Source organism: Carcharhinus amblyrhynchos, chromosome 5, assembly GCF_965287045.1.
Source record: "Carcharhinus amblyrhynchos chromosome 5, sCarAmb.v2.hapA, whole genome shotgun sequence".
Lineage (NCBI taxonomy): Eukaryota > Metazoa > Chordata > Chondrichthyes > Carcharhiniformes > Carcharhinidae > Carcharhinus > Carcharhinus amblyrhynchos.
In genome coordinates this window covers 75,531,064-75,543,894 of record NC_137328.1, presented here as the reverse complement: position 1 = coordinate 75,543,894, position 12,831 = coordinate 75,531,064, and the positions used below count along the sequence as shown (strand labels likewise).

General features: G+C 42.4%; 1 protein-coding gene across 4 annotated transcripts in view; it reads right to left on the bottom strand.

The window, feature by feature from the left end:
* Positions 1-12,831, bottom strand: part of tmem232 (transmembrane protein 232) — a 74,120-nt gene that overhangs the window by 25,589 nt on the left and 35,700 nt on the right. For all 4 annotated transcript variants that reach the window (XM_080189031.1, XM_080189032.1, XM_080189033.1 and 1 more), the window contains one exon: positions 4,751-4,877. In XM_080189031.1, coding sequence (XP_080045157.1) covers positions 4,751-4,877 — 127 coding nt within the window. The remainder of the gene's footprint in view (positions 1-4,750; positions 4,878-12,831) is intronic.

The window sequence follows — 12,831 nt, the reverse complement described above, 5'->3', positions numbered from 1 at the left end:
ACTACTCTTAGCTACTCTAAATGCCTCCGCTTTTAATTTAACACTTTCCTTCACCTCCTTCGTTATCCACGGCTTATTACCTCTCCTCCTACAGTCCTTTTTGACCATCGGAATAAATTTCTGCTGAGCACCAAGAAAGATCTCCTTAAAAATCCTCCACTACTCCTCAGCAGATCTACCTTCCAACGTGCTCCCCCAGTCCACATTCGCCAATTCCTCTCTCATCCTACCGTACTCCCCTCTGTTCAAACAAAGGACACGTGTCCGGGAACCCACTTTGTCCTCCTCCATCTGCACCAGAAACTCCACCATACAATGATCACTCTCCCCAAGAGGTTCCTTCACCACAAGGTCCCTGACTCTACCCGCCTCATTACATAGCACCAGATCCAAGATAGCTCACTCCCTCGTCGGCTCCAACACACACTGTTCCAGGAAACTATCCCGGCAGCATTCCAAGAACTCCTCCTCGAGCTCACCGCGTCCAACATGGGTCGACCAATCAATATGCAGATTGAAATCCCCCACAATTACGGCCGTCCCATTCCTGCACGCCGCACTTATTTGCGCGTTAACAGCCCGCCCCAGCTCCAGATCATTATTCGGGGGCCTGTAGACGACACCCACCAGCATCTTCCTCCCTTTGCTGTTCCTAATCTCTACCCACAACGATTCTACTTTCTGCTCTTTGGCTCCAATATCATCCCTTGTTATCACCCTGATGCTATCCTTAATCAGCAGAGCTACGCACCCCCCTTTCTCCTCCCGCCTATCCTTCCTAAACACTTGATACCCCTGGACATTCAGCTCCCAGTCCCTGTCACCTTGCAGCCACGTCTCTGTAATGGCCACCACATCATATCCATTTGTGCAGATCTACGCCACCAGCTCATCCACTTTATTCCGAATGCTTCGTGCATTCAGATGAAGCGCCTTCATCCCAGCCTTCACCTGGACCCTATTTGCCGGAACGCCACCAACCATACTCACGCCCCCTACTCCATATTTTGACCTTGGAGGGAGTGCAGAGGAGGTTTACTAGGCTGATGCCGGAGTTGAGGGGGTTGAGCTATGAGGAGAGGCTGAATAAACTAGGCTTGTACTTGTTAGAGTTTAGAAGAATGAGGGGAGATCTCATTGAGACGTATAAGATGATGAATGGGATGGATAGGATAGAGGTGGAGAGACTCTTCCTGCTCAGAAAGGACAGTAGGACTAGGGGGCACAGCCTCAAGATAAAGGGGGGGCGGTTTAGAACGGAGTTGAGGAAGAACTTCTTCACTCAAAGGGTGGTGAATCTCTGGAATTCTCTGCCTGTTGAAGTGGTGGAGGCTACCTCACTAAATATTTTTAAGATGCAGGTTGATGGGTTTTTGATAAGAAAGGGGATTAAGGGTTATGGAGAGAGGGCGGGAATGTGGAACTGAGCCACGACAGATCAGCCATGATCTTATTGAATGGCGGGGCAGGCTCGAAGGGCCAGATGGCCTACTCCTGCTCCTATTTCTTATGTTCTTATGACTCATTGGGCCGTTAAAAGAACTACCTGATGAGTCTTGGGCTGCTCCCCCTCCTTTTCAGGAGCTGCCCCTTTTAATTTGTCACCGAGTTAATTTGATTTTGTATAATTAACTGGTACCCAAAAAGAACTACCTGATGAGTCTTAATTGATGGTTAAATCAGGGAGCCTCATGCTCCCTATTTAAAGCAGGTGTGTCAGGCTGTATTCTGCAGGGAGCAACTGGAGAGTTGGTTGTGTATAAATGTATGGTGTAAATAAAGTAACTTGGTGATGGGACTTTTGCCTCTGTGGACTTATTACAAAGGCAAATAGTATGTTGGCCTTCATTGCAAAAGGATTTGAGTTCAAAAGTAGGGATGTCTTACAGTAATTATACAGGGCCTTGGTGAGACCTCAGCTGGAGTACTGCATGCAGTTTTGGTCTCCCTACTTAAGGATATACTTGACATTGAGGGAATGCAGCACAGGTTTACCAATCTGATACTGGCACTGGCAGGACTACCCTTTGAGGAGAGACTGGTTCAATTTGGCCTGTATTCAATAAAATTTAGAAGGGTGAAGGGAGATCTGATTGAAAATTCCAACACTGCTGGATAGATTAGATATAGGAAGGATGTTTTCTTTGGTTGTGGAATCAAGAACCAGGGGACACAGTCTCAAAATATGGAACAGACTATTTAGGACTGAGATGAGGAAAAACTTATTCACTCAAAACGGTAGTGAACCTGTGAGATTCTCTACAACAGAATGTGATGAAGGCAAGGTTATTGAATATAATTAAGAAAGAGATAGTTTTGTTTAGGCTTTAACGGCAAGTGGTATGGTGAGAAAGTGAGAAAATGGCATTGGGATTGAGAAGAAGCCATGATCATATTGAATGGTAGAACAGCTTGACAGACTGAATGCCTACTCCTGATCCGAGTTTCTTTCCTCCAACACATTTATGTCCTTCCTTAAATAAGGAGACCGAAACTTCATACAGTATTCAAGCAGTGATCTCACCAACGCCCTATATAACTGAAGCATAACACACTTACTTCTATGTGCAATTCCTCTTGTAATAAAAGATAGCATTTCATTAATTTCTTAATTACTTGCTGTACCTGCATACTAACATTTTATGATTCATACATTATAACACCTAGATTCGCTCAAGTACTGATGGATGCTGAGACATTGAGTAAATTGAAGGAGATAAACAGATTTTTAATTAGTAATGGGTTATGGAGAATGGGCATGATTGTATTGAATGGTGGAGCAGGTTTGCGGGGCTGAATTGCCTACTCCTGCATCCAGTTCTCGCGTTCTTGAATGGACAAATAGCGGGCAGATGAGATTCAGTGCAGAGAAGTGTGAGATGATGCATTTGGCAGGAAAAACATGGAAAGACAATATAAGAGGTAAAATTCTTAAAGGGGCACAGGAGCAGAGGAAACTGGTGTATACGTATTAATCATTGAAGGTGACAAGACAGGTGGAGAGCAATTAATAAAGCATGTACTACCTTGGGTTTTATTAGAAATCATAGACATTTACAGCATGGAAACAGGCCCTTCGCCCCAACGTGTCCATGCCACTCTTTTTTTTTAAACCCCTAAGCTAGTCCCAATTGCCTGCATTTGGCCCTTATTCCTTTATACCCATCTTACTGTTTAAATGCTTTTTAAAAGACAAAATTGTACCCGTCTCTACTACTATCTCTGGCAGCTTGTTCCAGACACTCACCACCCTCTGTGTGCTAAAATTGTCCCTTTGGACCCTTTTGTATCTCTCCCCTCTCAACTTAAACTTATGCCCTCTAGTTTGAGACTCCCCTACCTTCGAAAAAAGATGTTGACCTTATCTATGCCCCTCATTATTTTATAGACCTCTAAAATCACCCCTACGCTTCCTATGCTCCAGGGAAAAAAAGTCCCAGTCTATCTCCTTATAACTCAAATCATCAAGTCCTGGTAGCATCCTAGTAAATCTTTCTAATTTAATAGTTTTTATAATAGGGTGTCCAGAACTGTGCACAGTATTCCAAGTATGGCCTTATCAATGTTTTGTACAACTTCAACAAGATGTCCCAACTGTTGTATTCAATGTTCTGACCAATGAAACCAAGCATGGCAAATGCCTTTTTCAGAACCCTGTCCATCTGTGACTCCACTTTCAAGGAGCTATGAACCTGTACTCCTAGATCTCTTTGTTCCATAACTCTCCCCAATGCCCTGCCATTAACTGAGTAGGATCTGCCCCGCTGATCTACCAAAATGCATCACCTCACATTAATCTACATTAAACTCCATCTGACATTCATCGGCTCACTGGCCCAATTGATCAAGATCCCATTGCAATCCTAGATAACCTTCTAGATAATCTACTATACACCAATCTTGGTATTACCTGCAAACTTACTAACCATGCCTCCTAAATTATCATCCAAATCATTAATACAAACAACAGCGGACCCAACACCAATCCTTGAGGCACGCCACTGGTCACAAGCATCCAGTTTGAAAAAGAACCCTATACAACCACCCTCTGTCTTATGTTGTCAAGCCAATTTTGTTTCCACTACCTCACCTTGGAACCTGTGATATTTAATCTTCTGCAACAACTTACCATGTGGTACCTTGTTAAAGGCAACGTCCACTGTTTACTGTCAGCCAGTCAATCATCTATCCATGCTAAGTTGCTATTCCCTACACAATGACCTACATTTTCTGCAGTTACCTTTGATATGGCACCTGATCAAATGTCTTCTGCCTTTACAAAGCAAGCCATTTTCATTTATTTTAAATACATTTTTAAAAATTACATTTACAATACTTCAAGGGTCCATGCCTCCATCCTAGCCTGGATTATGATGATCCCCAAATCCAGCAGTGGGCTGGATACTCCAAATAGCTTGACCAAGTATACAAGACCTGTATAGGTCTCTTTGTAGACCCAGTGCATGGGAACTCCTGATGTAGGGAAGCCCCTCCTGGAAATTGTCTTTTAAGGGACAAGTTGAGGCTCCCAGCTCCACACACCTATCCAGAAAGATTTTCATTCAACTTATCTTGATTTCTGCTGTTCTGTCCTACTCTGGCCCTAATTACGTTGGGATTGGATCAGAAAAGCTGCAAAGTTTTCAAGAGTTTTAAACTTAAACAAGTATCCTTAAATTAAGAGAAAACTAGTTCTTAAGAGAATGATCAGTAACATTTTGCATTACATACCATGTAGCTTCATCTTTACCTGTTTTAAATTATGAGAACTAAAATGTGATATAAGAATTATGCCAAGCTCTGTCAAAGCCTTCAAACAAGTCATGTTTATTTTGGCAGCTTCACCTAGGAGCAGCAAACCAAGTGCAGAGTCAATCCTGAAGATAAAAAAAACTCATATTGTCATCTATTATTTCTGCAGCTTGTAAATTACTTTTTTTGTTCTTACGGCTGTAATTATTTTATTTAGCTGACAATTCACACTACATATTATAAGCTGTATAATGAATTTTTGCTGTTTGTAATATATATAAATGATTTGGAGGAAAATGTAACTGGATTGGTTACAAACATTGATAAGTTTGCAGATGACACAAAGGTTGGTGGATTTGTGGATAGCGATGAGGACCAGAGGATACAGCAGGATATAGATCAGTTGGAGACTTGGGTGGAGAGATGACAGATGGAGTTTAATGTGGACAAATGTGAGCTAATGCATTTTGGAAGATCTAATACAGATAGGAAGCATACAGTAAATGGCAGAACCCTTAAGAGTATTGATAGGCAAATGGATCTGGGTGTACAGGTACACAGGTCACTGAAAGTGGCAATGCAGGTGGAGAAGGTAGTCAAGAAGGCATATGGCATGCTTGTCTTCATCTGCTAGGGCGTTGAGTTTAAAAATTGGCAAGTCATGTTGCAGCTTTATAGAACCTTAGTTAGGCCACACTTGGAATATAGTGTTCAATTCTGGTTGCCATATTATCAAAAGTATGTGGAGGCTTTGGGGACGGTACAGAAAAGATTTACCAGGATGTTGCCTGGTACGGAGGTCATTAGCTATGAGGAAAGGTTGGAGAAACTTGGTTTGTTCTTACTGCAGCGATGGAGGTTGAGGGGAGACCTGATAGAAGTCTATAAGATTGAGAGGCATGTACAGAGTGGATAGTCAGAAGCTTTTTCCCAGGGTGGAAGAGTCAATTACTAGGGGCATAGGTTTAAGGTGCGAGGGGCAAGGTTTAAAGGAGATGTACGAGCAGGTTTTTTTTTTACACAGAGAGTAGTGGGTGCTTAGAACTCGTTGCCAGGGGAGGTAGTGGAATTGGATACCCTTTAAAAGTAGTGACTTTTAAAGGGCACCTTGATAAGTACATGAATAGAATGGGAGTAGAGGGATATGGTCCCCGGAAGGTTAGGGGGTTTTAGTTAAGTCGGGCAGCATAGGAGGTGCAGGCTTAGAGGCCTAAGGGTCTGTTCTTGTACTGTAATTTTCTCTATTTTTTGATTGTACAAATGGTCCTATTTTGTATTCCAATTGTGCACATCTTCAGTGGCCAAACTGAAGGAATAAATTTAAAAGAATATATATTGAAGACTGTGGAATTAAAGGATAGTGGCTAAAGAACAGAACAGAGAATATTAGGAAACAGCTGTTTTGACAGGATGGAAGTATACAGTGTTGTTCATCATGCTTGCATTAGGACCACTATTCTCTTTGATATATGTTAATAAACTAGATTTGAATATGAAGGCACAATATATTTTTATTTGTATAGATGGAGAAGCAATTATAGTTTGATGCCAAGATTAACAACCCATTCAATGACTTCAGCTGACACGGTATGAATGGTGCAATGCCAACAGGAATGGATCTCTTTGGGCTGAAAGTTCAATGTATGGCCAATGGTCTGATTTGGATAGCCAGAATCACAATTTGAGCTGGTCCTCGTGTTCTATTTGTGGAGCAAGTAGCCACATCAAGTGTCTACATCAACAGGGATGAAGTAGAAATGGTTGAGAACTTCACATTTTTAGGTGTCCTGAACACTAACAACCTGTCTTGATTCCCCCATGCTGACTCTATAGTTACGAAAGCCCAATGCCTCTGCTTTCTCAGAAAACTACGGAAATTTGCCATGTCAGCTATAACACTCATCAACTTTTACAGACGTACCATAGAAAGCATTCTTTCTGGCTGTATCACAGCTTGGTATGGCTCCTGCCCAAGACCACAAGGAACTACAAAAGGTCATGAATATGGGCCAATCCATCATGCAAACCAGCTTCCCATCCATTGGGTCTGTCTGCATTTTCTGCTGCCTCGGCAAACCAACCAGCATACTTAAGGACCCCACACACCCTGGCCATTCTCTCTTCCACCTTCTTCCATCCAGAAAAAGATACAAAAGTCTGAGGTCACCTACCAATTGACTCAAGCGCAGTTCCTTTCCGGTTGCCGTCGGACTTTTGAATGGAACTACCTTGCATTAATTTGATTTTTCTCTACTCCCTAGCTATGGCTGTAACATTACATTCTGCACTCTCTCATTTCCTTCTCTATGAATGGTATGCTTTGTCTGTATAGCACACAAGAAACAATAATTTTCACTGTATGTTAATACACATGACAATAATAAAACAAATCAAATCGCACCTTGCCTGGTCTGTCCTCATGTGGTTGAGGATTTTCCTTGGAAATAAAGCTCCAGGTTGCAGCTAGTAATATCTGCAGTCACCAGGAAATTCATCAGAGGGTTGGGGCTCTCTCAGTTTGTAGAGTATGGAGAATGTTCCAATTGAGTTTCTGGGATTTCAAGCATGTGTGTGTTTTTTTTTGTAAGGTCCTGTGTCAATGTGAGTGCCTTCTTAACTGTTAGCCAGGGCGTTCTTTGAGGTGGATATTTTCCCTCCAGGCATGAGGTGGTTTAATATGTGCTAACATAGGATGCCACACAAGCTGTGTTTGTTTCAGTGTCCCAAAAGTAATTCTTAAGGTTTTGTGGAGGTGGCTATCTACCGTGTTTGCACGGCAGCTTCTCAGCCAGGTTGTGCAACTGTATTCTGCTGTTGGATTGACTTGGGTGAGTGCAGCAGTGTGTAGCGTGTTAGCTCTACTGCTCTAGGTAGTACTGCCAGTTTTCATATGAGATTTACTGTCATCTTGACCTTGGCTTCAATGTTCTAGACGTGTTACCAGCAAGTCAATGTATGGTCAAGAGTTAAGCCAGGATATTTTGGAATTGAGTATTTGGTGAGTAGTCAGCCACAAAACTGGTCGTGAAGTTCTTCCCTGACTTCTGAGATGTACTACTACTACAAACATTGGTTCAGCCTTAACATGAGAATTGTGTCCAATTCTGGACAACACACCTTAGGAAGAATATGATGACATATAGAGGATGCAGAAAAAATGTAAAAGGCAGGGCTGCACAGTGCCATAGTAGTTAGCACTGCTGTCTTATAGACCCGGGTTCAGTTCTGGCCTTGGGTCACTGTCTGTATGGAGTTTGCACATTCTCCCTGTGTCTGCATGGGTTTCCTCCATGTGATCCGGTTTCCTCCCACAGTCCAAAGGAGTGCAGGTTTGGTTGATTGGACATGCTAAATTGACCCAAGTGCTAGAGAGATTAGAAGGGTAAATATGTGGGGTTACGGGAATAGGGCCTTGGTGGCACTGTGGTCAGTGCAGACTCAATGGGCCAAATGGCCTCCTTCTGCACTGTAGGGATTCAATGAAAAGAATGGTTTCGGAGCTGAGAAACTTTAGTTATGTGACTAGATGTAAGAAGCTGAGATTGCTCTCTTTGCAAAAGAAACATTTGAGAGGAAATTTGTTAGCAGCATTAAAAACCATGAGGGCTTTGGACACAGTAGATAAGGAGAAACTGCTCTCGGTAGAAGAGTCTAGAACCAGAGGACATTGTTTTCTTATTCACTGTAAATCAATTAAAACTGACATGAGAGTTTTTTAATGCAAAGATTTGTTAGGATCTGGAATATACTACTTGAAAGTGTGGTGGAGGCAGATTCAATCATGCATTTCAGAAGGGATTTGGCTAATTATCTGAATAGAAAAAACTTGCAAGGCTATGGAGAAATGAGTGGGAATGGAAATGGCTGAGACTCTCTTGCAGGGAGAGAGTGCAGATATAAAGGACAAATGACTTTCACCTTAATTGTAGTTACTCTACAATTTCATGAATGACAACAATTTTCCTTTGTGCTAGATACATGACTCCAACTGGTGAAGAGTGATTCTATTGCCTTTGATATTGCTAGGGCTCCTTGATGCCAAACTTGGTCAAATGCTGTACTGATGTCAAGAGCAGTCACTCTCATCTCACCAGTGTAAATCGGCTCTTTTGTCACGTTTAGATGAAGGCTATAATAAGGTCTGGGGGGCTGGGGGGGCTAAGTGGTCCTGAGCATTGGTGAGCAGGTAATTGGTGACTAAGTGCCATTGAAAGCACATCAATTGCACCTTCCATCACTTTGCTGGTGATTGACAGTAGACTAATGAGATATTAATTGATTAGATTCAATTTGATTTGTAGGCAGACATATCAAGGCTATTTTCCACATTGTCAATTTAGTTGCTTGGACGCAAGTTTCACAAATTTACCTTTTTAATCCTCCTGAACCTTGCTGGGGTTAAAATTCCCCACACTTACTATTTAAATTCTGCACTTGGAACATGTAGTAATCTGAATGCAAGCTCATATTAATCATTACTATGATTATTGGTGAGCCTGTGATATGAATTTGCTCTTTATCCTTTGTTCAATGAAGGGCAGAGCTAGGAATTTATACTAACTGTTAGAAAAATGACCATTAAAGCATCATATTATGAGCTTTTAAATCTGTGCCACTTTGTTTACACAATGGGGATGAAATGGAAATAGAACATAGAACACTACAGCACAAACAGGCCCTTCGGCCCACAAGTTGCGCTGATCACATCTATTCCTACCAAGCCATAGAACTATCTGTAAATCCCAATGCCATTAGATCCCATATACTCATCCAGAAGTCTTTTAAAAGACCCCTGCGAGTTCGCCTCTACCACCACCGACGGCAGCTGATTCCACTCACTCACTACCCTCTGAGTGAAAAACTTTCCCCTAACATCTCCTCTGTACTTGCTTCCCAGCACCTTAAACCTGTGTCCTCTCGTAGTGACCATTTCAGCCCTGGGAAATAGCCTCCAAGAATCCACCCTATCTATTCCTCTCCACATTTTATAAACCTCTATCAGGTCGCCTCTCAACCTTCATCTCTCCAGGGAGAAGAGACCTAGCTCCCTGAACCTAAGGCATGCCTCCCAATCCAGGCAACATCCTTGTAAATCTCCTCTGCACCCTCTCAATAGCTTCCACATCCTTCCTGTTGTGAGGTGACCAGAACTGCGCACAGTACTCCAAGTGGGGTCTGACAAGGGTCTTATAAAGTTGCAGCATTACCTCCCAACTTCTAATCTCAATCCCTCGATTAATGAAGGCCAGTACACCATACGCCTTCTTGACCACATCCTCCACCTGCAAGGCCGATTTAAGAGTCCTATGGACCCGGACCCCAACATCCTTCTGCTCTTCAACCCAGCTAAGACTCCTACCCTTGATCCTGCCAAAATGGACCACGACACATTTATCTGCGTTGAAGTCCATCTGCCACTTCTCCGCTCAGTCTTGCATCCTATCTATATCACGCTGCAACTTCTGACATCCCTCCAGACTATCCACAACACCACCAACCTTCGTATTGTCCGCAAACTTACTAACCCATCCCTCCACTTCCACAAATGGCCAAAATCTTCATATTTTTAGGTGTCCAAATCACCAGCAATCTGTCCTGGTTCCTCCACACCGAGGTTATAGTAAAGAAAGCCTACCAATGCCTCTGTTTTCTCAGGAGGCTAAGGAAATTGGCACGGCAGCTACAACTCTCATCAACTTTCACAGACGCTCCATAGAAAACATCCTCTCTGGTTGTATCACAGGTTGGTGTGGTTCCTGCTCTATCCAAGACTGCAAGAAACTACAAAGGATCGTAAACAAAACCCGTTCCATCACATAAACCAGCCTCCCATCCACTGACAGCCTACACTTTCCGGTGCTTCAGAAAAACAGCCAGCAGAATCAAGGATCCCACGCACCCCGACCATACTTTCTTCCACCGTCTTCCATCAGGAAAAAGATGCAAAAGCCTGAGGTCACATACCAATCAACTCAAGAACAGCTTCTTCCCTGCTGTCATCAGACTTCTGAATGGACCTTCCTTACATTATCTTTCTCTACACCCTAGCTATGACTGTAACACAACATTCTGAATCCTCTCCTTTCCTTCTCTACATATCGTATGCTTTGTTTGTACAGTGTACAAGAAACAATACTTTTCACTGTATACTAATACATGTGACAAAAATAAATCAAATCACAATCTAACATTAAATAATGTTTGAAAATTATAGCACGTTGAATAGATTAATGGCTAGATTTTCACTACTGAGATGGTTTACTCAAGTTGGGAAATTGCCCTACCTACTGAAGAGTCCCGTTAGACCTAATGTTCACTCCAAAGAGGTTGGAGTGAGTTAGAGTGGAGCTCGCCAATCTTAGAAGCAGACAATTAGCAATCATGTAGTTGGGTGAACGCCAATTCAGGCTGGTTAGGAGGCCCATTTCAGCTCTCTGAGACTTTGTCCCAATTAGTTGTCCCAGCTATTAAGCCCTCTAGCCCTTATCCATGACCCCTCCACGCTAACATACGCCTCCACCCATCCCCATGCTTCTTCATATCTGCGGCATGCAAACCTATTCCTCTACTGACTCCACATGTCCTTCATAAACGCTCATGACTTCTCTATAGCTAATCACCCAGTATCCACTATGGGCCACATGGACATAAATAAAAACAATCTAATTTTGTCTTTTGGCAATGAAGGAAACTGTTATTCATGAAACCCAGTCAGAGTTTTTAAATCTCAGGCGGTCGATTTCTTATTAAAAACAACAAAATGTATACAAGTACTTCATAAAAAGACAGCTAATCCTTTAATATCCACTTTAAACTGTCAATCGATCTGTGAACTCAACTCCCACTACCAAGAATTTTAACTTTTATAACTCAGCCAAGCCTTCATAATGGGATATTTATCACCCTTTAGAAATATCAACAAATTCCTCTAATGAAATTGCATGATCAGGCTTTTTTTCTAACCTATACCAATCAATCAAATAAGTTCAGCAGAGGATTTATTTAAACTGTCAATGAGACCAGTGGCTCTTTTTTTCATGTTTATAGAAAGGGGGGGCTTTAAATAAACTTTAGATCATAAGACTTAAATGGGCTATATCATGCTTCAAGGGCATTTATGTCTACTCCATCAATTCATGACTCCCACATTATAGGACAATGCCCTTAAACCAGCCAAAATTAGATTTGCTGCAACTCAGATCTAAGTTCAAATGGCCCTGCTGAGTTTGGGCTTCCTATTTGTGCATTTTATGCCCTGCCTCTTGCCTTAATTGGATCTATTGGAAATGGGGCAGGACCTCTGCATCTTAGTCCTGGCCACTTTTAAAGACAAATATTAATAATTTGGATGAGAGTTTAGGTTAGTAAGTTTGCAGATGACATGATTAGTGGCGTAGTGGACAGTGAAGAAGGTTTCCTCCAACTGCAATGGGATCTTGATCAATTGAGTCAATGGGCTGACAAATGGCAGATGGAGTTTAATTTAGATAAACGCGGGGTAATGCATTTTGGTAAATCGAACCAGGGCAAGACTTACTCAATTAATGGTAGAGCGTTGAGGAGATTTATAGAACAAAGGATTTAGGAGTACATGTTCATAGCTCATTGAAAGTGGAGACACAAGTGGACAGAATAGTTAAGATGACATTCGGCATGCTCGGTTTCATTGGGCAGAACATTGGATACAGGAGTTGGAATGTCTTGACATTGGTAAGGCCACACTTGGAACATCGTGTACAGTTCTGGTCACCCTATTATAGAAACATAGAACATAACAGTGCAGAACAGGCCCTTCGGCCCACAATGTTGCGCCGACCAGTTAAAAAACAATGACCCTCTAACCTAAACCAAACCCTTTCCATCCATAAACCTATCCACGGATCTCTTAAACGCCCCCAAACTAGGCGCATCCACAACTGCAGCAGGCAGGGCATTCCAATCCCTCACCACCCTCTGGGTAAAGAACCTACCCCTGACATCCGTCCTATAACTACCACCCCTTAATTTAAAGCTATGCCCCCTTGTGCTAGCTTTCTCCATCCGAGGAAAAAGGCTATCACTGTGCACCCTATCCAAACC